This window comes from Trichoderma camerunense (genome assembly GCF_050948025.1).
Source record: "Trichoderma camerunense strain CBS 138272 chromosome Unknown V8C40scaffold_2, whole genome shotgun sequence".
Taxonomy (NCBI): Eukaryota; Fungi; Ascomycota; class Sordariomycetes; order Hypocreales; family Hypocreaceae; genus Trichoderma; species Trichoderma camerunense.
This window is the reverse complement of record NW_028145368.1, coordinates 2,660,535-2,685,681: the sequence shown is the minus strand read 5'-3', so window position 1 is coordinate 2,685,681 and position 25,147 is coordinate 2,660,535. Positions and strand designations below refer to the sequence as shown.

Here is a 25,147-nt window from a genome sequence, read left to right as displayed (position 1 = left end):
GTCACCTGTCCTGCTAATGGTGCATTTAACTCGTCATCCTCCAAATATTCATCCGACCCAAAGTCTTTCTGTGGCGAGCTTTTGTATATATTCACCATGGTCGGACTCCCACCTTCATCCTTTCGATAGAGCATCCCATCGACGAAGCATCCCACTAGCTCACACAGGTAACAGAATCATTTACACATACAACTCCAAAGCTATTCAACTAGCACGCATACGCAAGACAATCGACGTGAGCAAATTTTCATCAAATAAAGTAGAACTATTACCCGCGACTAATGACTTGACTATATAGATGTCTACCGCAAAAGGATTTATTAAGAGTGTTGCCGGTGGCAGCAAGTTCACCGCTACGTTTGTCATCGACGATATTCAGTATACTTTCAGCGGCAGCTTTAACCCTGCTGTACAAGAGTTTACGTGCAACGAGGCGACCTTGAGCTATTCGGCTGTGGGAGAATTGGTCAATCAGAGGGCTTTCGAGGGCAAGATTGGCACGGACGACATTTTGATCACAGTCAAAAATGGTCCAGAAATCAAGGGGCCTCTCATTTTGCCCATCAACCCAGCCGCGCAAGTGGCCGGAATGGGGACCTGGTCACGGACCTGATATAATAATAGGTGCTCGCAGGAGTTGTACCTGTCGCGTTTACATTACCCAGATAGTGTAAAGCAGGCCAAATATAAGATGTGCAGTTTATACCCTATGTAACAAGCTTGTAAATGAAATTGAGGTGTCTGTTGTTTGGTTTGCAATTGGGTAGGTAGCTATTGTGTCTGAATATGTACCAGTTGGATGCCCGCTAAAGCGTTCATGGAGGCAAGCAAAGCTGCGTTTGATTAGGGTTACCTAGTTCAATTGCTGCAAGCAATTTACTTAATCCCTTCTTATTGAATTAAGTGTTTTTTTTTTAATTGACGTTATTTCCTTAGGTACTTTTATGAGTCCCCCTATTTACACCGTAACGAAGTCCCATTTGCACTGTAATACTTCACCTAATTATAAATTGGGGGGCTCTTGTGGCCACCCACTCCCGCCTCTCTAATCGTGCAAGCGGTTGTGGGATTCCCGTACCTAACGGCTTTCCTTCGCCATTTACGCATGCCACATACGTTGCAGCCCACACAGAAAACGTTGCTCGTTCCACCCTCCCTCTCCGCGCGGCGTTAAAGTGCCCCCACACGGTTGAGCAATCGAAAATACCTAAACTTATAAGCAATCCTTCAATGCTACAGTACACTATCTACTACGTAGGTCTTCACAAGGTATTTTTGCCTCCTACTATGTCTCTTCTAGTATTCCGTCTAACCTTATTAATAAACTCGACGAAGGACATCCTAACATGAACATACTTCTCATGCATCTCCCAGCCGCTATAATGGCCAGCTACGATAGTTACACCGTAGCTTGGATCACTACTACTATGATATCATCGCTTGCCGCACGAAGGATTTTCGACGACAACCATGAGATCTCCGGTCCCAATGTTCCTGGAGACTTCAATGCCTACCATTTCGGCAGAATGGGGAAGCATAATGTCGTCGTATGCTATTTACCACAAGGAGACGAAAGTACATCAGCTACAGTGAAGAAGGGGGTTGATAATATGTTAGGCATCTTCCATGGAATCCGAGTTGCCGTTTTAGTGGGCATTGGCGGAGGGGTCCCAAGCGATCAACACGACATTAGACTTGGCGATGTCGTGGTTAGCGGCATCGGTAGTGCGCTCCCGGGCTTGGTCCGGTACGACTACGATATCACAGTCAGGGAAAAGACATTCCACCTCAGTCAGTCCAATATCCCGGCTTCTCCCGCGATAGGAGAAGCAGTAGAGGACCTTCGAATTAGGTACTTGGATACCACAAATCGCTTAGCATCACGCGCGCTATATGTGATAGACCAGTTCCCAGTCCAAGGAAAGAATAACCCCTGCGCTAGACCAGACCAAAAAACCGACAAGCTCTACAAACCCCATCACAAACACCCTGGCGATGTTGCTAGCTGCTCACTAGCTTGCGGGGATTCTTCAGCCGGTCTTGTGGAACGATCACCGCGAGTAGGAGGCAAAGAAAATCCAGTCGTTCATTACGGCTTAATTGCGTCTTCGAATCGACCGATGAAGGATGCTCTTATCAGAGACAAACTCGCTTTGGAAAAGAAGGTTCTATGCTTTGAAAATGAGGCGGCGGTGATGATAAGCATCTTCCCATCCTTTGTCATCAAGGGTATCAGCGACTACGCAGATACACATTGCAATGATTTAAGTCTCTGGAAGGGATATGCAACGGCTGCAGCTTCTGCATACGCCAAAGACTTTCTATATGTGTTATCCCCTGGGCGAGTGAAGGCTGAGGAACCCGTGCAACCTCTGCAAGCACTGCCAAATCCAGAGCCTACCCCTGCTTCCCCAATTGTCTCAGCGCCTGCAAGCTTCAGGATATGGCTCGAGAAGAAGCCCCATTCTGTTGAGGGTCACACGGCTGAATGCACCCTCACCTTCAACGGCCGCGTTATTTGGGGGCCTCGCTCATGCCACGAAAACACGACAAAGCTGGGAGACGCCCTTTACACTGTGGACCCTCGCTTTCAGCTTACCTTTGACGCCAAGCGCAAGACGATCGAAGGTCATACATGCTCTATTAGCATAATGGCCGGCGGCCGTTATTATCTGGACCGACTCTCCACTCACGACAATATGGCCGAGCTATGTCGAGTCATTAATATCTGTCAAGGATCCGAGCCTACATGTACCTAGTATTATGACCCATTCATTAGACGATCCTATGGCTACATAACAGGGCATATGCACAATTTACTCATAGAATTATTGTAGTTTAGTACGTGTTCTTATCAACAACACCTTAAAGCAAGTCAAATGCAAGAACATCAGCAAGGTTGCAACGAAAAACATAATGGAACTGAAGAAGAAATCATATGAGTTGCAAATAATTGCCCTTCTAACGACGCAAGCCATTTAGCCTAATAAACTCTCTGTGTATGTGTATGTATTAGAGATCTACGGTCGACCTTAGCTCAAGCCCTGGCTCCATGATCAAGCAGCAGTTCGACCACATCTACCTTTTTAAAATCTCTTGCGTAGCTAAGCGGTGTATGGCCCTTCTTCGACTTGGCCTCAATATCAGCTCCATGGTCAAGAAGAAACTCAACCATATCCAACTTTCCAAATTCAGCCATAAGATGAAGACTTGTAACACCATCATTTCGCTGACGAGCTTTAATGTTAGCGCCTCGATTCAGCAGTATGTTGGCTATGTTGATTTTCCCAAGCTCAACTGCAAGACCGAGTGGTGTATTGCTGATATCATTCTTGGCTTCAATATTAGCTCCATGGTCAAGAAGAAACTTAACCATGTCTGCCTTCCCAAGTTCGACCATAAGATGAAGAATCGTATCACCATCTTTTCTCTGCTTCATGTTAATATCAGCTCCTCGGCTAAGCAGCAGCTTAGCCATATCTTCTTCTCCTCTCTCAATTGCAAGACCAAATGGTGTGTAGCCGTTGTCCTTCTTGGCTTCAATGTTAGCTCCATGGTCAAGAAGAAAGTTAATCATGTCTGCTGTTCCAAAGTCGACCATAAGATGAAGCATCGTCGAAGAACCTTTTCTCTGCTTCATGTCAATATCAGCTCCTCGATTGAGAAGCAGCTTAGCCACATCTTCTTGTTTTCTCTCAATTGCAAGACCAAGTGGTGTACCGCCGACATTTGTTGTGGCTTCAATATTAGCTCCATGGTCAAGAAGAAACTTAACCATTTCTTTCCTTCCATTAGCAGCCATAACATGAAGAGCTGTCCAATTCTCAAATTCCGGAGCTTCAATGTTGGCTCCTCGATTGAGTAGCAACTTGGCTATATCCTCATTTCCGCTGCAAACTGCATTGAAGAGTGGTGTTCGGCCTTCGTCTTTCTTAGCTTCGATATTCGCTCCTCGGTCAAGTAGCAACTTGGTCATATCCAGATTGCCTTTGAGAACTGCAAGGTGGAGTGGCGTTTTGCCATCTGTATCTTGAGCTTCAATATTGTCTCCTTGCATAAGAAGCGATTCAACCACATCTGCTTTTCCGTCCTGGACTGCAAGGTGAAGTGGAGTCTGACGAAGCTCTGCCCAGGCCTTCACGCGCCTGGCATCCTCCTGAGCTCGCCTGGCGTCCTCCTCGGCTTGCCGCTTCTGGTTCTCATCGTACTTCTTGCGCTCAGCCTCCATCTGCTTCTTGAGCTCGAGCAACTCGCGCTCTTTGCGCTCATGAACATCTTTGAGGTCTTGCTTGAGCTTGGCCTGCTCCTCAACACTGCGGCGAATGTTCTCTTTAAGCTCATCGTACTCCTCCCTCAAAGCGCGTTGCAACTCAGCATCGTGCTCCGCCATCTCCTCTTGCATCTGCGCCTTCAAGGCTAGCAGCTCAGCTTGGTGCTGCTCGCGCTCGTGGATAATATCTTCGTTAAGTTGTACGCCGGCCTCAGTATCCTCGATTTGACGACCTTGGTTGACGATCTCGTCTTGCAGCTCAAGAAGGGTGGTTGAGCCCAAGGAGAGTATATACTTGATGATTCCGAGGCAGCTTTCGCGCGTCTGGTTCAGACGGAAGATTTTGCTGCCTTTGTCATGCATGTAGCCCCAAAACTTTTTCGTCTCAATGAGTTCCCGCTCGCGCTGCGCACCTGCAGCCTCGTCGACCTGGCTCCACATACTGGTGGCGAGGACGACTGACGAATATGCCTCTTCACCGCATAGCTTCTTAAACATCGATAGGTTGCGGAGCGTAGAGCCAGCCATGCGGACATCGATAATGCGGTGCAAATAGATGATGCCACTAAGCTTGGTACCCTGTTCGAACGACTCTTTCAGCCAGAGAGCGATGTTTTGCAGCACTTCTACATCAGAGCGGCTTGTATCGTCGAAGCCTGGTGTGTCAATGAGGTGGACACAGACGTGGTCGTTGAGCATGAAATCGACATCCTCGACATCGGCGGTACCTAGCAGCCAATTTTGTTAATAAGTCTATTCAATGACTAGAAGGATCACTGTATACTCACATGACTCCAATTTATGGCCAATCTTAACATTTTTGCCGGTACACAAGGAGATGAGAGAGCTCTTCCCAGCGCCAGTGACGCCCATCACTGCGATGTACACATGTTTAATCTCAGTCTGGCTGCTAGTGAAGCTATTAGTAGCCGGTGGCATTGTCGTTGTTTGGTTTGGGGGCATCTGGTAGACCTGATCTTTGCCTTTGTCCCTTCCCAGAGTCTCCTTGAACCCAACGCCTCCTATGACCGGTGACTGGGCTACGGCTGGCTGAGTTGGGGACATCTGGCAGGGCTGATCTTTGCCACTGTCTTTTGACTGAGTCTCATCGGGGTCAACGCCTCCCAAAGTTGATGGTTGCTCTATGGCTGGTTGAGTTGGGAGCATCTGGTAGGGTTGATCTTTGCTTCTGTCCTCTGTCTGAGTCTTCTCAGGCTCGGCTATTACTGAGATCCAGATGTCAGCGTTTGTTGAAAGATGTTACTGTATGCAATGATAAAAGACATACCAGACACAGAAACAGCATCTTTCTTATTGCTACCCCAAAGCGGTGCGATGAAGTTTCTTGCTCTCTCCATAAGGTCGGGCGGGACAAGATCTGCTTCTATTAGCATGTACCTTTTGTGTAGTTTAGGAGACCACTTACCACTAATAGTTTGCATTGTGTTAACTTCTCGCGCTGGCACCATTTCGAGGAGTGCCTTTGCATATGCTGCTGCCGTCATGGCTGCATAGCCTCGCCACTCCTTGAACCAGTGCCTATCCGAGTAATCGCAAATGCCGCGAATTACTAGGCATGGGAAGCTGTTCATTAATCCTGCAGCTTCCATCTCAAAGCACAAGACGTCGAGTTCCTCTGCGAGTATATCTCGAATCTGAGCGTCTTCCATGAAGCCATCGGCCGAAGCAATCAGGCCGTAGTGAATTGCCGGATTGTCTTCCTTCTCAGACCTTTTAGGTCGTTGTATTAGTTCTGATGCAAGATTCTCATCAGTGCCTGATGTTTGGACAGGATCGCTTGAATAGAGCTTGTCGGAATCTGGATCTGGCCGACTGTATTCTTTTCGTAGCTTTTCATTTTTCGCGAGGATGTCGTCGATGACTGTGTCGATATTATTCCCCTCGCTCTTATACTTTGCGCTGAGCCCGTTTGCCGCATTACGCAAAGCTTTGTCCGGTTGATTTAAGTATCTTGCGCCTTGAAAGCACCTCTTCTGAATCGTTCTCCCGTAATCATACTGAACCACACCACCCAGGTTACCGCTCCTTTCGGAAAAGGTGGGAATACTGACAACAACATCTCCAAGGCGTATATCATGTCTTTTGCTAGGTGCGCCGCCACCAATACCGACCATCAGACATACCCTGACGTTAGGAAAGGTGTGCATCATATCCTTTGCCGCCATTGCTGCTGCTGCCACGCCATTGTCTCCTCGAGGCAGAACTGTTATCACGACGTTGTGGTTTCCAATTCTGCCCAGCGTATAGAAATTTTCATCATTCTTATGGACCTGTCTTGGCCCTTTGTGCCGCTCGTCGAGAAATGCTTGCGCAGCAATGTACTCGATTTCGATGGCGCTGATCCACCCAATGGTGTAGTTATTGGGGTCCGACATGATATTGCTCTGATAATTGGATGATGATTGTGCAAAAGAAACTTGGCTGCACGATATATTAATTGACGATATTACTAGATTGTTTCGGTCACTTATATGTATCCATCAGTGAGCATGAGGCTCAGCTCTCGTCTACTTCGTCGGGTTTCCAGGTTGGGCGTTAGTTCATGCATGCGGTTGCATGCTGTTGCATTTGTGCAGGTAGGTTCAATGTTAGAGGGGTAATTGTGAAGAGGCACTGCACGTTCATAAAACGTGTGCGAACACCATTTGTCTCTCGGGCCTTGAGCCTCGCACTGCGCCAGATGGTAAGGCAGCTTGGGTACCAAATAATTCGGCAGATGATTTCGCATATCGCTTGTACAACGTGTGCGAATACTATTTGTCTCTTAGGCCGAGATCCTCGTATTATGCCAGATGATAAGGCAGTTTGGGCACCAAACAAGTCAAGAGCTGATCTTACATATCGCTTATAAAACGTGTACCGATACTATTTGTCTCTCCGGCTGTGAGCCTCGCGTTGAGCCAGATAGTGAGGCGACTTGGGGCACTAAATAATTCAGGAGCTGGGGTCTTCCATTGCAGAGGGATTCAAGGCAGATTGCTGTACAATATTTTGACACTCAATTGAAATTTATCGTTGCGTACATCTACTTTCTACCCAATTCTAAACTTGTTGAATTCTTAGACTGCAACAAAGCTTCATCCACAGAGACGTTCGGAACAGAAACGTTACACTCAAGGTTAAAGGCTCATTAAACCGATTTTCAGGTACATCAATATATGTGGGCTAAGCTCATCAATCTGCACGCTTATTAACTCACAGCAGGCCTATGGAGCCCATTCAACCCAGTCAAAGCTTGAGCGAACAGTTCCCCAACCACTGGCAGGCTAGCACAGCCGACAGCAACCTTACGCTACATGGCTTCCGTCGCTTCAAGACTTCACACTTGCTGAATCTGCGGTATCTCGAGGCTGAGGTTGCTGAGATAGATCATCTCGTCTATCAACTTGGCCTCAGCTTAAACGTGGAGCCATCCCCGACGGATAGGCTGGGGTTAAGGCATTGTAAAAGGGATGAAACTCTACCTTCTACTGACCAAGCAGTTTCAAAGGAGCTTATACAGCAACTCCGTCAATCATTAAAGCAGTATGGTATGTATAATTTCTCAAATTCCAATGCGTCTTATTAATCATGAGTAAGATGAGGCGTTGATTGCTTTTAATACGATTATGTCTATGGATACATTCGCGCTCCTTGATGATGAAAAACAATGCAGCCTCAGAACAGACATTACCTTATATGAAATGTATAAAACAAGGCTTCTGAGGGTAGACCAGACCCCTCGCACCCGACAAGATCCCTTACAGCGTTCCATTCATCAACTTCTACGATGGTTTCGATATTTACGGATATCTAAATCGTCTCAAGATAACGTTGAGGGCACCAATCCTTTTAAAATAAATCAGGCATCGTCTTCCCAAAATGCTACACTAATTTCAGAGATCATTTCTCGAATCATTATAGGGGTGGTCACCGCTGTCTTTTTGATAGCTCCTCTTATTGCCCTGTCATATGATTCACGGAAGAGCATCCAAATTGTCATTATTTCAATCTGTGTCGTGGTGTTTGCATGTCTGGTATCAGTATTGCTGAGGGCATCTAACCTAGAGATGATGGTTGTTACTGCTGCATACGCTGCGATCATTGCAGTATTTGTGTCTAATGGTCCGGTATCTAATTAGAAGTCAAAGGGCATGCTTATTTGCGTATCCTATCTAGTTAGAAATAGTAAGGCATTTCAAATTTCTGCGGTAATACGCATGCAACAATATAAGAAGAAAATTAAACTTCGCGTTAGCGTAGATGATCAATAGAGGTACATTCAACCCGTTGAATCGATGAAACAAGTCTGACATCTTACAGTAGAAGAGATTTTCGATCAAATGTGTAGACCCTTTCACATGTTGGTGGGGCAAGAACAACTGAAAGTGTCGTTGACGTCCAGCATTCGCCAACGTTGATGTCATGTAACAATCATGATGTCCGACTGCGGTAAGTGACATCACGGAAACGCAACCCTGTCAGATACCCAACATATCGAATTAATATAGAAAGACAAAGCGCTTACAATTTACGGATGCAATTCTTTAAAAGTGAAATCATGTTCAAAGCCGGTATCCGCATCTCTTACAGACATTTTATTCCCAAACGCCAATTGTACTACGCCGCCGTCCGCAATTACCCTGCACCAAAATTTCACACAATGTCTCGCACCGAATCTGGAAGTTTTAAGCCCGTTGAGGAGGCTCAAAGACAAGATCTTCCTGGGTAACCTATCATTCTAGAATTCCACGAAATATTAAATCCCACTAACATATACACCAGCTTGGAGAAGGACATGAAGCCAACCAGTGAAGCAACCGCTCTAGAGGGGAAACATGAGCATCAAGAATATCTAGCAGCCGGAAAGCTAAAGGGTAATAAAGCTTTCATCACTGGCGGAGAGTAAGTAATAAACAATACCCTTCAGACCCAATTGTAAAAGAACACCACCCAACAATTTTCTTCCACAGCTCCGGCATAGGCCGTTCCGTCGCAGTCCTCTTCGCCCGCGAAGGCTCAGACGTAACCATAGTCTATCTCCCCGAAGAAGAAGCCGACGCCCAAGAAACCAAGAAAATGGTCGAAAAGGAAGGCAAGCAATGCCTCCTCATCCCAGGAAACCTCATGGACAACGAAACCTGCCGCAAAGCCGTCGAGCAGCACATGCAAAAATTCGGTGCGCTGCATGTCCTCGTCAACAACGCCTCGAAGCAGGTCATGTGCGAGGACATTACGGAGATTGATCTGGATATGGTGGAGAGTACTTTTAGGAGTAATATTTTGCAGATGTTTGCTGTGACGAAGTATGCTGTGCCGCATATGGAGAAAGGTGGCTCGTGAGTCTTACCCCTTGTCGTCGAATATGTGACCGTCGACATTGACTTAATGTGATTTATAGTATCATCAACACAACTTCGACTGTTGCATTCAGAGGCACTGCTGCAATGGTAGACTATGCATCTACAAAGGGCGCCATCACTTCGTTTACAAAGTCGCTCGCAAAACAGCTCATGCCCAAGGGCATCCGCGTCAACGCTGTAGCTCCGGGCCCTGTTCACACACCTCTTCAGCCTGCCTCGCGTCCTGCGGAACAGATGGAGGGATTTGGGAAGAAGTCTGGGATTGGAAGGCCTGGTCAGCCGAGCGAGATTGCTCCCAGCTTCATATTTCTCGCGTCCAAGGATGCCGAGCTGTATTACGGGCAGATTTTGCACGCATATCCTCTTGGTGATTAAGTTTAAGCATCTCACAAGTCAGAATGAAACTCTAGTATGAGATTGAAGAAACAGCAGGTTACGAAATAGTCAGTTTATTCGTCTAGGCAGTCATCAATAATACTTAAAACACAAATCTGCAAGCTATTTTTACACAGAAGCCGCACCCCAGAACTCCAATGGCCCCCTGTGGACCGAAAAGTGTTTCCATCATTACACCCAGTCATCCCATCATAGAAGATATGAAGAAAATGTTACAATACTACGTGAAATTCGACTTCTTGTCTACATCTGAACACGCAAGAGATAGCGTAGCTTTACCTGCGAGACATCGTAGCAGATGTACTCGTTGTACATGAGATATGCGCCGTCTACGTTGGTGGCACATGGCTTGTGGGAAACGTCGGGCTGTTGCTCATGTTAGCAAATGATACTCATACTTTGGTATGCATAGAGCGCGGAGTAAACTGAGGAAGAGAAGAAAAATATGAAGGAAGAATCGACTCACAATCTGAATACCCTTGAGGCTCTCATGCACCTCTCCAGCGTCCTTCCACTTTGGCGGCGCTGTCATACCCATACCCCAGGTACTTTCCATACCCTGCGACTTTGCAGAAGTGTCGGCGTTGTAGCTCGCGTTGGTCAATTGCTGCATGGGATCACCCAGCTTGGCCTCGCAGAGAAGCAGAAGGGCCTGGCCTCCGGAGATGTACGAGCAGCAGTAGTTGGCCGACTTGGATGACATATCAGCCAGGTAGATACCTTTGCCAAACATGTAACCAGAGACGGGGGCCTCCGGCGGCGCGATTCGCAGACCCTGACTAAGGATACCACCGAAATTTGTAGCGCGCGAGCCGTGCCAGAGAAGACGGCGGTTGGCGCCGATCTTGCTCTTCTCGACATAGTCGTCGAAGCGGATGTTTTCTCCTTGTCGTTCGATTCGGAAAATGTCCTGAACCTTGTAGGTATGACCGTGGCTCTCTCCCTTGGAGCCGTGAAGGTAGTCTTCCAGATACTGGAATTCAGTGCTCTCCTTGTCTAGTACGGTCATTTCGTTGAGACCCAAGCTCTGGAACTGCTTATCGAGGGGATGGACTGTGTCTGTTGATTTGCGGTCAATCTTCATAATGTCTGCAGCATCCTTCATGTCTGACAAGCTTTCCAGCAGCTCAATCTCCTTCTTGAGCAGGGCATTGTCTCGGATAATAGGAGGACGGTTGCGACCAAATGCGTGAGGAATGATGGAGTAATACATGTTGGAAAGCATTTCCGTGGCATTAGCAACGGTAGTGTTCCACTTGCTGGCCGCAAGAGAGGCATCGTCCATCAAGGCCGCAAGATCCTTGAGCTGTTGGAAACCGCGAGTAATGGTCGTTTTGCTCAGCTTTCCTAGAGGGAGCTTGTTCGCATCGTAATTCAGGGCAGTCATAGTGGCCTGGAAATACTGCTGGTTGAAGATGAGCTCCATAAGTGACTTGACTTGGGGCTCAAGAGTGCAATCCGCGATCTTGACCTCTTCATCGTCTTCTTTTTTCACACCGGCCTTGTCGTCGGCCTTGTCGGCATCGTCCTCGTCTTCGTCGTCTGGGTTGTAGCTTCGCTCAACAAAGGCATACTTTCCTGGCTTTGGATTATCGCCCCTGTTGTCCCAAGATAGGCCAGACTTGTCTTTGAACTTCTTTTCAAAGTTCTTGATTGCATCTGCTGATGTGCCGTTGCCGAGAATGGCACTTTGGCCGGTTTCTCCGACACGGCCCCACCGAGTCCATGTCTTGTATTGATTTGCTTTGGCATCAAATACAACCTGGGCAGACGCAGATCAGTATGTTGTCTATAGACACGAGCTGGACTCAAACTCACCTGGACGCGGTAAAACTTGTTGTTATTGTTGGATGCATTCGTCTGGTTGAGGGAAGCATCGTATATCAAGCCAGAATCAGGGTCAATGTATACCACGGTGTGGACCAACGGGCAGTGCTCGTCTACCGGGATTGTGAAGTCCTTCTTTTTAATGAATTGGCCCTCTGCCACCTGGCTGGCTTCTTCGGTCTCGGGCTCAGGCTCGGCGGCCTTAGCCTTGCCCTTTGCTCCTTTCGCAGCTTTGGAGCCCGTGGTTTTGGCCTTTTTGGCCTCGGGCTCTTCGTCATCGTCGCTCTTAGACACCATGATGGGTCTCTTTTTGCCATTGGTTTGTGGGCCGGCAGACTTGTCGCTGCCCCAGACATGGGTCTGTGGGTCGATTGTCTTATTCTCCTTCTCGGACTCAAAGATCCAGGCTGGGCTGACTACAGGCAAGTCTTTGGCCTTGCCGGCAGCGACCTTTGCCGTGTTGTTGTTGTAATCATCTTCACTGCAGACAACGTGGGTTGTGCTTTTGGCGACGGTCTTGGTGACGCTTCCGCCCAGGGATTTGATGAGCTGTTCAAGAGAGGCTTGGGTGTGCTTGGAGTTGTCAAACTTGCCGCTGATGGCAATGACGCATCCGTCTAGCGGCGGCACTGCAGGAGCTGCAGGAGCCGCAGGGGCAGCCTTTCTTCGAGGCATGATGATTGATGGTGATGTTGGATTTAGGAGGGGGGTTTAGGAAAGAAGAGGAAGGAGTACGAGTACGAGTAATGGCCAGCTTCCTGCTAGCGGCTTTTGTAATAGAAGAGCTGGAGAGGTGAATGGTGTGCTGTGCGGTGCTGTGCAATGCTTGGTTCAATGCAGAGAAGCAGAGAGATTAAAAAGACGCGTCAACAAGATTCAATTGCGCTTTCAATGGCAAGAAAAGAAGAAGAAAAGATGAAGGTTGAGCAGCTTGATGCTCGGGGCTGAAGCTGATAATCGACGCCCTTTTTAATAGTCTGCAGATTAGCTCGGGTTGGGACGGATTTCTCAGGTACAGGCGCAAATTGGCCCGGAGCTGCCTAGCTTTTAGTGGAGCCCAGCCGCTAGAAGTTGCGCAGCTGTCCCACTACGGCCGGGGCTGGTTAGCGCTGCAGCTCCCTAGCTTTTGTGGCTCCGGGGAGGCTTTACGGGCTTTACAGCGGGCTTTCCAGGCACCAGCGCGCCTAGATCTCGCTCAGCAGGCGCGCGAGAAGAACGCGGCATCACGTGGCTGGCCGAGAGCCGGGATCTCAGTGGCCTTGCTGCCTGGATTTATGGGGATGCGAGAGCTGGGATGACTAACAGCTGCAGCGGTCAATCTCTTGATATCGTCAGTCGAATCATTCATGTTACGCATCTGCTCAGTCTGGATCAGCAAGGGGATTCAATTGGCCAATGGCTTTGTCTGAGATGGAGATGGTGTCTAATTGGCATTCGTTCCACTGCTATCGACATCCATTGCTCAAAGTCGGCGATACATGTCAGATGTTGGTACTGTATACGATTCTACCTAGGTACATGTAGATGTCCCCAAACAAACAACGAGCATCACCACTAACCTCCTAACAAAGACTAGAGCAATGGTCATCAATTGATCTAAGTGAAGCTATCTAGCAAGAAGAAAGAAGAAAACAAATAACAACAAATGGACTGCCGTCAAGTAAGAAGGCGTGGGTTGGACCAGAGGGTCACGAGTGGCACACCTGACTCAACACCTCCCAGCAGCCAACAAGAATCAATCCGTACAGCATAGAGGCTTTCAAAACATCTGCCCAAAGCCCAGCTGAATCCATCCATTTAATCGACGCTTAAGGTGGCGCGACACATCCCTCCGGGCTCCTGATCTTCTTATCGCACCACGGATCCGCTGGGTTACCAGCACAGCAGCGAACTGACGCTGCCTGTTTGTGCCATTTCACGTGGCTCGCGGGGCACAGAAACCTTGTCCACAGATGTTCGCCAACAAACATGGCCGTGTGTTCGCCCTTGCATTCATTGTTTCTGTGAGTGTGTCAGAGTTGCGCCTTTCATTTGGTCGACTGGCAGGTTGATGATACTTGAGGGGAGAGATGAAGATATATAGGGAGGTATAAATGATAGGTGGAAACAACAAACTCAACGTTAACCTACCGAAACATCATGCATCTACCATTAGATGCGCCAACACCCTCCAACTGTTTCGTAATTTTAGGGTCCAAAGCACCCAGGTCATCTGCCAGCCCACAGTTAGCAAAGCTAGAGAGTTCAAACAAAGCGGACAAAGGGCACCTACAACACCAGCTATGCTTGAGCTTCATCTGAGAACAAGTGGCGTTCTGGTTGTAATCACTGCACCAAGAGAAGGTGACGTCGTTGCTCGCAGTGGGTCTTGACGGAATAAACTCATCATCTGTGCCGGCCTCTTTAACGACGCCGCTAACGTAGAAGTTTTGAGGGTCTTGAACATATTGGGGGATACTCGCAGCTAGGACAGGGAGCCCAAGGCTGAGAAGTGCCAGGATTGAAGAGACCTTCATGATGATTATCTTGCTTCGACAATTGATGGTGAGTATTGGACAAGTGTGAGTTGTGTGGAAGTGTGAGTTGTGTGGAAGTGTGAGTTGTGTGGAAGTGTGAGTTGTGTGGAAGTGTGAGCTGTACGGAAGTATGAGTTGTATGGAAGCGTGAGTTGTGTGGAAAAAGAGAGGGCCGATCATGGACTTTATATAATTGACGATGACAGTATTGCAAGCCACCTATCTGATAGTTTTTCATCTATATGAGAATTTTTCACCGAATTATAGTGCCAATCTTGGGAAAAGCTTTTCAATGTGAGGCGAGGATTATTCTACCATAACTTTGTCTAGTGGTGGCCACGATATAGCATTCGACATTTGCTATCAGCCAAACCAGATGTCGCCTTATTCCATCGGTGTAAACTTAATAAGTGTACCAATGCCGGGCCATTTTTGCATCCTACATTCGGGATATATGTGGCGCCCTCGAAGCTTCAACTACATGTTCAATGTGAAGTGTTAAAAAAGGGATATGGATCATACTCGAGACACTCGAGGGCCGGCTACCTTGGGAATTGGGACTGAGAATGCAAATTCTTCAGAATCGCATACTTTTTTCTCCATTCACCTTTTCTCCACTTACCCATTTCTCCCCATTTTTATGCTTCTGGTAAAGAGAAATAACTTGAAGGGTTATCGCATAAGTACCTGTTCGATTGGTGAATTGGACATTGTGAGCGTCCTCAATTTTTCCCGCAGACCAAAGTTACTTTCCAAGCAGTGGTCATATGAATCCGCCAATCACTGGGATACTTTGTCGTTGATTCACGGTGTATATTGGTCTTTCTTGGCATTATTATGGCAATGGCAAAATAGAAGGTTTGGTACATGTATAGCATCTCGAGTTGGCAAACTGCATGTCACAACCCAGCGACATCTATAACATGTATAGGTGGAAGCGTCATACAACGAGTAGGTACATGTATTAGAGCTCATTCATCTCCAATCTACTGTTTTTTCAAGCATATGTCATCACCAATGGCTTCTCCAAACATCGCACACTGTCTCTAAATACATTAATTTTCCTCCAACATCTGCCTCTATTGTTTGTTTTTATCGCTAGCTACCTATGATTTTGATCAATTTGTTGGTCACACAGCTGCCATGACGGGAAGTGGTGAAACCGGCCAATCGGGCGACAGATGGCGGTGGGGACTGAAATTGAACAGCAGGCAGCAGCTGGCCCGAGAACATCAAATCAGTTCAGGGATCTGGAGAATGAACGTGCAGCTCTTTGTTGTCCATGTACATATATAAACACCACACATCAATCAACTTCTCCCCTGTCTCTTCTCTATTCCCAACTTTTTCAATCCATCATCTACTTTCCATCTTCCTTCTGTTATTTTAGCTAAGAGCATCAATATTTCATATACCCCATCTGCGACTCTTAGCAACAGCAACTGCCACTATAATCCTTAGCTCTAGCACCAACACACTACCCTCCTTCAGCTGCGGCTGTCCACGGCTAAGGTAAAATAGCTGTTTGTTTCCATCTACACTTTAGCCACCCCTTTTCCAAACCTCACATTGATCTCAATTGGCAGTGGGCACTATGTCTCAACAACCCGCAGACATGGCCACCAGCCAAAACGTCCAGTCCTGTCGCCTTCTCCAAATCCCAGCAGAGATCCTCGACAGGATAACATGGCATCTCACCACCCCCGAGCTGTGCAACCTCCGCATCACCTGCAAATCCGTCGAAGAGGCCCTCTACTACAGCTTCACCACCGAGTTTTTCACCCGCAAGCAGTTCATGATCTCCGAGTTCAGCCTCAAGGCCCTCGTGGACATCTCCAAAAGCCGTCTGGCGGGACACTTGCGCCACGTACATTTCGGCCTTGATCAGCTCAGCATTCACACCACCCCTTCGATGGCCGGAGAGAAAGCGCACATGTTTGCACAGCGTTTGATCGAGCAGGAGACACTTTGGTCGCTCGGGCTAGTTCCCAAGTATCTGACCGAGGCTTTCGGCAACTTGCCAAACCTGGAGACGGTGGTTGTCCGTGACTTCAACTCCAACAGGAGATCTCGAGATGGTCCTCACGCTCACTGGTTGAGCTACGGCACCCAAACTTTGCTCAAGGAAACCAGCGTTCGGCCTACGAATCATGCAATCTTTGGTCGGGGCTCAATGGCGTATGGCTTTGTCGACCAAATGTTCAAGGGCATTATCCATGCGCTGGGAACGGCAAATGCCCGTCCAACGGCCATCGAAGTCATGGAGAGACAAGGTCACCCGCTTTTCGACTCTGCTTTTCACATGCATCCGGATTTCGAAGCCTCCATTATTCCTGTTCTCCGCGGTCTTAAAAGGCTGCACCTAACCCTTGAACCGAATTCGAGCACTATCAGCAATGACGATCAACCGTATCAACGACATAACTTGACCAAGTTCCTACGACACTGTGATGGATTGGAGGAGCTCCGCATCAACGGAACGCACGGCACTAACTCATACGATACTCGCAACAGCCTCAGAAACTTGTACGACTGGCTCACAGCAGAAGAGTCAACCTCTGAAACAGAAACCCAAAAAGAAGCCAAGGCGCCATCTCTCAATGGACAAACTAGAGATCTCTCACAGCTAAATGCTCCAAGAAAATTCCCTCGGTTGCAAAACATTAGCTTAGGCATGACATCCTTTACCGTCGACGAGCTGGTGCGCCTCATTGCCAGGTTCGCCGACACAGTCCAGAATCTCGAACTATGGAGAATCAAACTGTTGTCTGAGGACCGTAGCCTTGATAAAAGCCAGGTGTTGGAGAACAGAAATATTCTGTTCGCCCAGGTGCTGAAAAAACTGCTAAACATACCTAATCTCAACCTTCGACATATCAAATTGGGTAACATGCAGCAGATATGGTATCCCGTCGTCGTCGGGCACCACATGCTGGAGGAGGTAAACTTCAAACCCACAGCGAAAACGAAGGATGAAGATGTGGATGCTGGGATTGAGCGCGTGACTAGGGAGTTGCAGTATACGGGCACAGATTGGAGACATTTTGTGGCTCATGAGATGATTCCTCGACTATATACCCCCAGAATCAAAAGTAAGTAACTCAATCGAATAACAGGTCTGTTGTTACTTTTGCTGACTGGTCGTATTAGATGAGGAAGAAAGTCAAGACGAGGATGACGAAGATGAAGAGGATGAAGACAATGACGACGACGACGACGACGATGACGATGCGGATAACATGGATCAGGATGAGGAATAAATCTTAATAGCTCATGAATTACATAGACCAGGGTCGCCAAGGGATTTCTAAACAGCACCTCAATTTGTTTTTAGATATTATGCCAGATAAATATAAGAGTGTATAATTCTTGAATGAGTGTGGAGCTTCACTTTTGCTCGGATTTTAGTCTGATATACAGTTATAGGCCAAAACTCTGCAAACGCCATACTGAGTACTACCAAAAGTTGCAGTTTTCAAAAATTAATTAAATCCACAAAATATTTTTGTAGGTGTTTAAAATTAGAATTTAATAATAATCAATGAATCCTTTATATTGTTGGAGTACTTACTTATAATACTTAATTTTGTAGCAGCTGTTGCGGACCGAAGCTGGAATAGATCATCCCCTCGTGTTTGCCTTCAACAGCTGGAATCATGACATTCTTCACACAAACAATTTTCCAATTCTTTCTTCATTCATTGTATTGGATCTCTCTTCTTCTTTTCTAAAATAAATTCAGCGCGCATGCTATACAAATGCCAGCCAACAAGTTTTTTTTAACTCATGGTATATCCTCCGCCACAACTCAACTTCACATCATCATCTTCCCAAAAAACTTATACCAAAAAACAACAAAATCCAAAAAAAGCAATCAAGCGAAAGAAGAAAAAAGGAACGTGGGTGTCCGTCTATCTAAAGAGCTAAAAAGGCAGGCTTCGCACGCAGTTTAAATAAAATAAAAGAGTAATAATGATATAAAAGAATGATCCCAACACCATTTTTTTCGTCCGTTACTGATTGGTATCATAAAATCAGAGGAGCCAGCCAGCTAGCCCGCTGTTCCCTCATATTCTATACCGGCCGAAGAAAGAAGAAAGAGAGAAAGAAAAAGAGGCTCTCGTCTTTTTTTTTGTGAAGTGTGTTGATTGGGTTCATGACTCAGATGCAAGTAAAAACTTTTTCTTTCTCTCGTCAAAGAAAAACAAGGCTTGAGATCGTTATAAATGCCATCATACCATGTCGTGAATTCATACCCGCGTTGCCAATTCCATTTGCGTGCGTCATGCAAAAAGGTCAGATTGGTAAGAGATGAACAAAGGGAATATGGTAAGAGTATGCCCTCTGTTCAAGGATGCATTTGTGTCGCCTAAGCATGAGCGCAAACGCCGGAATAAAAGATCAAAAACAATGAATACATCATAATGTGAGCCAAGTAGAGCCCGTTGCTTTTCCAACTTGGCTACCGTACTCTCAAACGAATACTGTGGGAAAAAGCCAATCAACTGAGTCCCATAAACTCGTTTTGTCGCAGGAAGCTCGAGGCAAGCTCGTCGCCGCCCTGCTCTGCCGCTTCCATCCAGTGGACAGCGACGCACATCAAACCTGGATCAGTTCTAACATCACCTTCGTTGCCACCGGAGAGCTGCCCATCGCCAGAGCCGCCATTTCCAGATCCAGAGCCTCTAGAGGAAACACCTACACTGCCAAGACCGCCAGCACCGGGGCCGCCGAGGCCGCCTCTGGTGCGGCCATACTTCTCCATAACCGTTTGCTTAAACACTTCCCTGGGCTTGGACAAGGGAAGCGTTGTTCTTTCAACGTATTCGGGGTTAGATAAGTAGAACAAGGCGAGCTCACGCTGCGCCGTGGGGTATCCTTCTTTAGCGGTAATGGTCCACATTTTACCAACATCGTTCAGTCCATACATGGTGGATGGGGGTGGGGGAGTACCAGTCGCTGACTGAGGTGTGTCGAGGGGAGTAGCGCCATCAGTAGTTGACTGGCGAGCATGCGCATGGGCTGCAACCACCTCGTCTGCCATCTCCACCATGGTTCGGCACACCTCCGATTTCAGCTTGAGCGCTGCGAGTCCTGCATTCCAGAAGGCCTTGCCCTTCTCCGGCCTATCAAGGATAGAGGCAGGGACAAAGGCAGCGATGAACTGCAAGTCGCGGAAGAGAGATTTTGGTCGAATCGAGGCATCTCGGAAGAGAGTGTAAAGCTCCTTGGTGATGAGGTCTGAGTTGGACGCACCACCAGACACAATAGATCGCGTCTCCGAGTTGGATCCGCGAGATGTGAAGGAAAATCCGGTCGACGGAAGGCCAGATTGAATAGCTTGTAGTCGGCGCTCCTTGACATTGTCAATCATACCCTCTAGCGGAGTAGGACGTGAGTTTGAGCCATGGTCTTCCACGATGCTGGAGCCTGCGTCAGACCTGTTCCACCGCGCCCTCTTTGGACCACTGGACAACATCGAAGCGATGATGAGCTGTTCCAACTCATTCAGGGCATTCAACTTTGCGTAAGGATTGGGATGGACACAGAACATGTTCAAAAGACGCTGGTAAGCCTTCTTGAAGGGGAACTCATTTGAGGTTTCCTTGGGGACGGGAGGTGGATCAATCGTAGCCATGGGAGACTCTGGAGAAGCCACGGGACTGTTGTTATCGGCGGGCTCCGACATTCTGTCAGTGTTGTCGGTCGGATTCCTAAGGTTTCCAAAGCTCCTCTTCTTTTCAAGACCCCTCGGCCTAGCAATTCCTGGTTTCGACATGGACTTCTTGTCAGACTTGCGACGAGCTCGTCTCTCTAGGGCATCCTTCCTATCGATGCATTGCTGACCAAGCTTTTGGAACCAGCCATCAGTCTCCGAGCCCCGTGCTAGAACTTGATTGCCCAGATCAGACAGCAACAAGCTGGTGAGAGTTTGCTTGAGCTCGTTCAAGAATCGCGTCTTTTCATCATCATTGCGATGCTGTTGAATAGTGTCGTTGGATGAAGCAGCTGTGCTTGGTCGGCCGGTGGACACGCTTGTGATTGAAGGAATTGTGTGGTGAGGAGCCGAGAAAGTTGTCGACACATTGGTAAGACTGGTGGTAGGCGAGTATCGCGATGGGGCCGAGCTGGTAGACATGGCCGGTTGGAACGGCGACCAAAATGTGCCCGAAGAATCAACAGGCGACGCCTTGTCGAAATATTCTTGTCCATCGGGAATATCAGCGAGCATTCCACCAGTCCTCGAGTGGCTATGCCTTGACGAGTCCAAAGAGTGATGACTGGTGTTGTTGCTTGTCATGGATCTCAGATCGCGAGCAAAGGAACTAGAACGCCCAGATGATGATGACGTATGGCGTCTATCTTGCTCGCTGATGATGCTCGTAGAGTCATCACCAGCCCACGAGTGATCGCGGTCTCTTGCTTTGCTGCGATCATATACCAGCTTGTCACGCTTATACAGCTCGCTTGACCACAGCACCGGCGCATCTCGAAGAGTTTCCCCAACCAGCTTACTGATGCATCGGTCCACCTCACAATTGAACCGGTGGATCCTCTCCTCTCCCTGGCAGAAATTCTCAATTCCGTACTGGTGCAGCCACATGGACGTCATCTCTGCCTGATCATCGCTAAGCTTGTTCGGCCCGCCTTGCTCCTCCGAAGCGGCCAGGAGGTCCATAATCTGCGATTCGGTGCGGTAGAGGTAGGAGGCACTAGGACCGCGGTTGTTGTGAGCTCTTGACCGCTGAAACGAGCTCCAACGACGCGGCATACCCATGGTCTTGAGAGCCTGACAAATGTCACGGCTGTGCGCATATTCCTTGGAATTGCGAACGTCGGTCACGTACCACATCTTGTCGCGGATGGCATTGACGCGCTTCATCATGGTGTCGATTAGGCCCTCGTGGCGTTCTTGGCTTTGTTTCAGCCAAACCAGCCAAGCATCGTACTCTTCGATGGCAGATGCAGAGCGGCGAATGGCGTCGCGTGGTCCCCTAGCTAGAATGTTGATCAGAGCAGCGAATCCGTCTTGTCTGAGAGAGCTCGATGCCAGCGCCGTAAGCTGGTTCAGCGTCTTCCAGTACATGTGTGCCGAAACAAAGTCAGCCTGAGCCTTTGACTGAGACGAAGCCGCCTTCAGCATTGTGATTAAGACGGGCTCAGACTCTTCGGGCTCCTTCGGCGTCAAGTCGGTAGTGGAAATTGTGCCGTCGACGCCCATTTGCTTTCGGTAAGGGTTCCGGCTGGCAACAGTCTTCTCTGGCTGAATGATTCTGTTTCGTGATGTGTATTTCCTGAGACCCGAAGCCCGATTGCTGAGCTGCGCTCGTCCACGCTCAGGCTCCAGGCTGCGAGGAATCTCATAATCTTCCACCAGCTTCAGAACAGAGTTTCGCAGCTGATGATAGTCCTTGTCTAGCTCTGGGCGTTGCGGTGTCTCATCCTCATCGGTGTCGGTGCTGGACGAGTTTTCCTCGTCCTCGAGCTCATCATCCGGATCGTAGGTCATCTGTGTAGATAGGCTCTTTCCGTCAGGGGAGATGAAGAGAACTACCCACCTCTCGGCGCATGGGTGGCTTGATCCGCGAACGACATCTGAGCCAAGGTTTTGCTGCATTTCATGGATGGCGAGTCTGAGGCGATAGCCATCATCCTCATACTTGCTCAGGCGTCTTTGCTCCTCAGGGTCCTCGGCAGGAGGAGAGTAGCGTGGGGTTGCAGTGTTGAGGTCGTAGATGAAGTCGCGAGACGTGGTGGCGTCACTCATGATTGATGAGGCACTGGTGCTGATAATAGAAGCCGTATCAAAGCTATTCTTGTGGTGATTGGCCATGGAGATGGGCTGGGAGATGGCGGACAGCCCCGAAATGGAGGCTGGGCCAGAACGTGCGGAGTGGGGCCGCTTCTCCGGGAAGAGAGCATTCACCAGCGTTGCCAGATCAGCAGGGCTGATGACCAAGTAGGGGCGGACCTCAACAGTCTCCCTGAGGGAGGTGATTGATCTGGCCGGCAGAAGCTTAGCAGCAGGAACCTTGGATCGGGTACCTTGGAATCTGGCGAGGATGTTCTCCACATGGCCTTTGATCTTGGGTGGGATGTTCACGGGGACGCAGGTGGCCGAAGGCTTTCCGCTCCACATGCTTGAAACGTATTCATGGGCTTTCATGGCAACCTTTTTCAGGATCTTCTCCCTGGCATAGGGAGTGATGTGATACTCAGCCAGCATGCCATAGTATTCGGGGTGGATGATGACCCCGAGCAGGAAGACAAAGAAGAGGCATCTCCAGACGAGCCATTTGGAGGTATTCTCCACAAACTTGTTTTCGAGCTTGCTCAGGATGGCATTTCCAAGTTCCAGGAGGCCCTCAGGGATACCGGTAGCATCCTCGTCGTCGACCAGCTCAAACAAGCCGTTGACGGCGCGGTCGTAAAAGTCCTTGGCCGCGAGTTCATCCGACTGGTTCCAGTCTGAGAGGTTGAAGCGAGTGCCGTGCTGATCCTCTGCGCGATCCAGCAGAAAGGCACCGTCTTCAAGGATCTTCATCAGGTACCACTCCATTTTGGATTTACCGGACCAATCGCGCATAGCTGTCCAGATGTTTAGCACACAAATCAGGAAGTGTTCACCGGCAGACTTGGGTTCGGCTATCAGCCTGGCCAGGACCGTGGCCCAGATGTCAGTGCGTCGCTGGTCCTCGGAGCTATCTGGGCCGGCCGAATTGGCAAAACAAGCATGGATCAGGATCGAGAGGGGATCATGTCTCTGGAAAGAAAGGAGCCTCTCGATATCTGTGTTAGAGGTGCTACGGCCCGAGGCACTTGCATGGGGCCGGTTGGGGTTCCTCGTGGGAAATGGGAGAACCGACTCAACCGGCTCCAAACCTTTGTGGAAATTCAAAAAGACATTCAATTCTGAGCTCGAGAGGGCACATATGCGAGTGGCTAGGTAGTCTGGGTTGGTTCGGATCTGGGTCAGAAACTCGATAAAGGTCTCTCTGGCGGAAGCAGAGATGTCATGCAAAAACGGGGTGATGGACTTGAGCGGATCGACGACGCCAACTGTTGAGTTAGTGGGTGTGTCCAGGCTCTCGGACGAGCCCAGAGCGGCAGAAGAGGACAGAGATTCCAGCTCCGGCTCCAAAAGAGCATATCGGCGGAGCTCATCGCAGCTCTTGCGGACGTCGTGAATAGCATTGTACAGGGCCGCAAAGTTGTCCTTGTCGTCTTTCCGGAAGCTCTCAACAAGGTAGCGATGGGCCATCTCGCCGCAGCGAGTCAGGCGGGCGCTCAATGCAGTGGAGATGAGGCTCCTCTGCAGGCGGATTCGAGTGTTGGCGCGCTTGCGCTCCTGATATTTGGAGAGGCGCACAACATGGGCAAGCTCCTCAAGCGTGGTGTTGTCACTGTCCCGCACCAGGTGGGTATTCGTGTACATGGACGTATCCTGCAGCAAGGGCTTCTTGGTATACTTTGACCCCGGCAGAGTCTCGTTTGACGAGCTCGTCGGAGTCAGCGGGCGGTAGTTGGAGCCATGCCTTGCGTTGCTCGAGTTTGGCAGGTTGGGCTGTGCCACAATGGCCTTTCGAGAGGCCATGGGAGACTGATGGCGGGGGTGACGTCCACGGCGAGGTTGGACATCATCACTCAGGCGCAAAGCCAAGGTCTGGGGGATGTCGGAGGAGCGAGTGGGCGTCGGGCTGGGACTTCGCGACTCGTACCGCTTTGGCCGCTGAGCATCCACGCCGTTGTTGTTACTTGTGGTGTTATTGGCGCCGTTGTTCTTGTCCGGTGACGGAGTGGAAGATCTCGATTCGTGCGTAACCGTGGGTGACACGGCTGAACCAGTGGCATGAACCATCAGTACACGAGTGCAATGTCAAATTTCCGGGAGAAAGCTGGGCCAGAGGACGGCGGCAACGTACGTGGGGAGGATTGAATGCAGTCTGGCGATGAGAGAGAGCGTTGCATGGGGATCATTCTTGTTCCCTGGACAAGGTGAGTGGGTATAGTAGGGCTCAAAGGCCGTTGAACTATGGCTCGACCGGCGACTACCGAGACGGGCTAGTTGTTTTGGCAGCAGCTTCAGCGGTCGATGGCGATGAAGAAGAAGCCGAGGGTATAAGACAGATATAGATGGATGTAGAGATCAGCTCTGAGCTGGCGAGAGAGAGACAGGTGGCGAGATGTAGGAGGTTGGGAGGAAAAAAAGAGGTCGAGGGTGGTGGGCTGGTTAATAGGTAAAAGAGCTCGGCGGCAGTTTTTTGGAGGGGCTCGGGTGCGGAGGTTTCGCAGGCAAAGGTAAAAAAGTATGGGAGGTAATCCAAGTAAAAAGGTATCAAACAGGACTCTGGCGCAGAGCCAGCTCCTCTGCTATCCGATACAAAAAAAACTTAAAAACAGTAGGAATAGGAGAGACGGCTGAGACCAAGGCCAAAGGCAGCAGCTGACGAGCTAATAATAATACTGCTATTATTATTATTAAGATGCGAGAGAGAAGGCTGGATGGACAAGGTCGAGTGCCAAGGGAGAGGGACTGGAAGTGATTGAAGCTGTAAGGCACAATGCGCTGGAGCCGGCGTGGGGTAGCAAAAACAGGCCTGGTGCTTAGCGCTGCTCCCAGGCTGGGCCCCACCGATAGCACGGCAATGGGGCTGCTAGGGTCGAGTTTATAGGGCCTGTCGCCGCTGGATCGCGAGGGTTCGGCGGCTGGAGGTGGAGTGTTTTTTTCTTCTTCCTTCGGCTTTGCTTTGCTGGTGTTTGACAGCTGTCTGCCC

General features: G+C 48.9%; 9 protein-coding genes across 9 annotated transcripts; 5 read left to right on the top strand and 4 right to left on the bottom strand.

Annotated features, from left to right (window-relative positions):
• Window positions 1-107: 107 nt before the first annotated feature.
• V8C40DRAFT_234068 (uncharacterized protein) lies at window positions 108-706 on the top strand. Its single transcript, XM_083213517.1, has 2 exons — window positions 108-235; window positions 299-706. Exon 2 carries the CDS (start codon window positions 299-301, stop codon window positions 611-613), a length of 315 nt encoding a protein of 104 aa, XP_083078303.1. The 5' UTR covers window positions 108-235; the 3' UTR covers window positions 614-706.
• A 349-nt stretch (window positions 707-1,055) lies between these two features.
• V8C40DRAFT_234067 (nucleoside phosphorylase domain-containing protein) lies at window positions 1,056-2,980 on the top strand. Its single transcript, XM_083213516.1, has 2 exons — window positions 1,056-1,269; window positions 1,336-2,980. The coding sequence occupies exon 2, from the start codon at window positions 1,347-1,349 to the stop codon at window positions 2,757-2,759; it is 1,413 nt and encodes a 470-aa protein (XP_083078302.1). The 5' UTR covers window positions 1,056-1,269; window positions 1,336-1,346; the 3' UTR covers window positions 2,760-2,980.
• Window positions 2,956-6,899, bottom strand: V8C40DRAFT_234065 (ankyrin repeat-containing domain protein). The gene is made up of 4 exons (XM_083213515.1): window positions 5,697-6,899; window positions 5,559-5,648; window positions 5,059-5,496; window positions 2,956-4,998 (listed from the first exon to the last, which is right to left on the bottom strand). The coding sequence occupies exons 1-4, from the start codon at window positions 6,664-6,666 to the stop codon at window positions 3,038-3,040; spliced, it is 3,459 nt and encodes a 1,152-aa protein (XP_083078301.1). The 5' UTR covers window positions 6,667-6,899; the 3' UTR covers window positions 2,956-3,037.
• Window positions 6,900-7,321: 422 nt separating this feature from the next.
• V8C40DRAFT_103867 (uncharacterized protein) lies at window positions 7,322-8,492 on the top strand. Its single transcript, XM_083210695.1, has 2 exons — window positions 7,322-7,821; window positions 7,871-8,492. Exons 1-2 carry the CDS (start codon window positions 7,500-7,502, stop codon window positions 8,410-8,412), a joined length of 864 nt encoding a protein of 287 aa, XP_083078300.1. The 5' UTR covers window positions 7,322-7,499; the 3' UTR covers window positions 8,413-8,492.
• Window positions 8,493-8,933: 441 nt separating this feature from the next.
• V8C40DRAFT_261931 (uncharacterized protein) lies at window positions 8,934-10,008 on the top strand (the record flags this gene model as incomplete). The annotated part of the gene is made up of 4 exons (XM_083219315.1): window positions 8,934-8,998; window positions 9,056-9,175; window positions 9,244-9,609; window positions 9,672-10,008. The coding sequence occupies 4 exons, from the start codon at window positions 8,934-8,936 to the stop codon at window positions 10,006-10,008; spliced, it is 888 nt and encodes a 295-aa protein (XP_083078299.1).
• Window positions 10,009-10,076: 68 nt separating this feature from the next.
• Window positions 10,077-12,806, bottom strand: V8C40DRAFT_234061 (poly polymerase catalytic domain-containing protein). The gene is made up of 3 exons (XM_083213514.1): window positions 11,848-12,806; window positions 10,496-11,791; window positions 10,077-10,395 (listed from the first exon to the last, which is right to left on the bottom strand). The coding sequence occupies exons 1-3, from the start codon at window positions 12,529-12,531 to the stop codon at window positions 10,273-10,275; spliced, it is 2,103 nt and encodes a 700-aa protein (XP_083078298.1). The 5' UTR covers window positions 12,532-12,806; the 3' UTR covers window positions 10,077-10,272.
• A 733-nt stretch (window positions 12,807-13,539) lies between these two features.
• On the bottom strand, window positions 13,540-14,677 carry V8C40DRAFT_103851 (uncharacterized protein). Its single transcript, XM_083210694.1, has 2 exons — window positions 13,987-14,677; window positions 13,540-13,857 (listed from the first exon to the last, which is right to left on the bottom strand). The coding sequence occupies exons 1-2, from the start codon at window positions 14,550-14,552 to the stop codon at window positions 13,665-13,667; spliced, it is 759 nt and encodes a 252-aa protein (XP_083078297.1). The 5' UTR covers window positions 14,553-14,677; the 3' UTR covers window positions 13,540-13,664.
• Window positions 14,678-15,624: 947 nt separating this feature from the next.
• Window positions 15,625-17,842, top strand: V8C40DRAFT_234057 (uncharacterized protein). The gene is made up of 3 exons (XM_083213513.1): window positions 15,625-15,884; window positions 15,959-17,464; window positions 17,523-17,842. The coding sequence occupies exons 2-3, from the start codon at window positions 15,967-15,969 to the stop codon at window positions 17,630-17,632; spliced, it is 1,608 nt and encodes a 535-aa protein (XP_083078296.1). The 5' UTR covers window positions 15,625-15,884; window positions 15,959-15,966; the 3' UTR covers window positions 17,633-17,842.
• A 648-nt stretch (window positions 17,843-18,490) lies between these two features.
• On the bottom strand, window positions 18,491-24,974 carry V8C40DRAFT_103789 (uncharacterized protein). Its single transcript, XM_083210693.1, has 2 exons — window positions 24,296-24,974; window positions 18,491-24,209 (listed from the first exon to the last, which is right to left on the bottom strand). Exons 1-2 carry the CDS (start codon window positions 24,348-24,350, stop codon window positions 18,874-18,876), a joined length of 5,391 nt encoding a protein of 1,796 aa, XP_083078295.1. The 5' UTR covers window positions 24,351-24,974; the 3' UTR covers window positions 18,491-18,873.
• Between the last annotated feature and the right edge of the window lie 173 nt (window positions 24,975-25,147).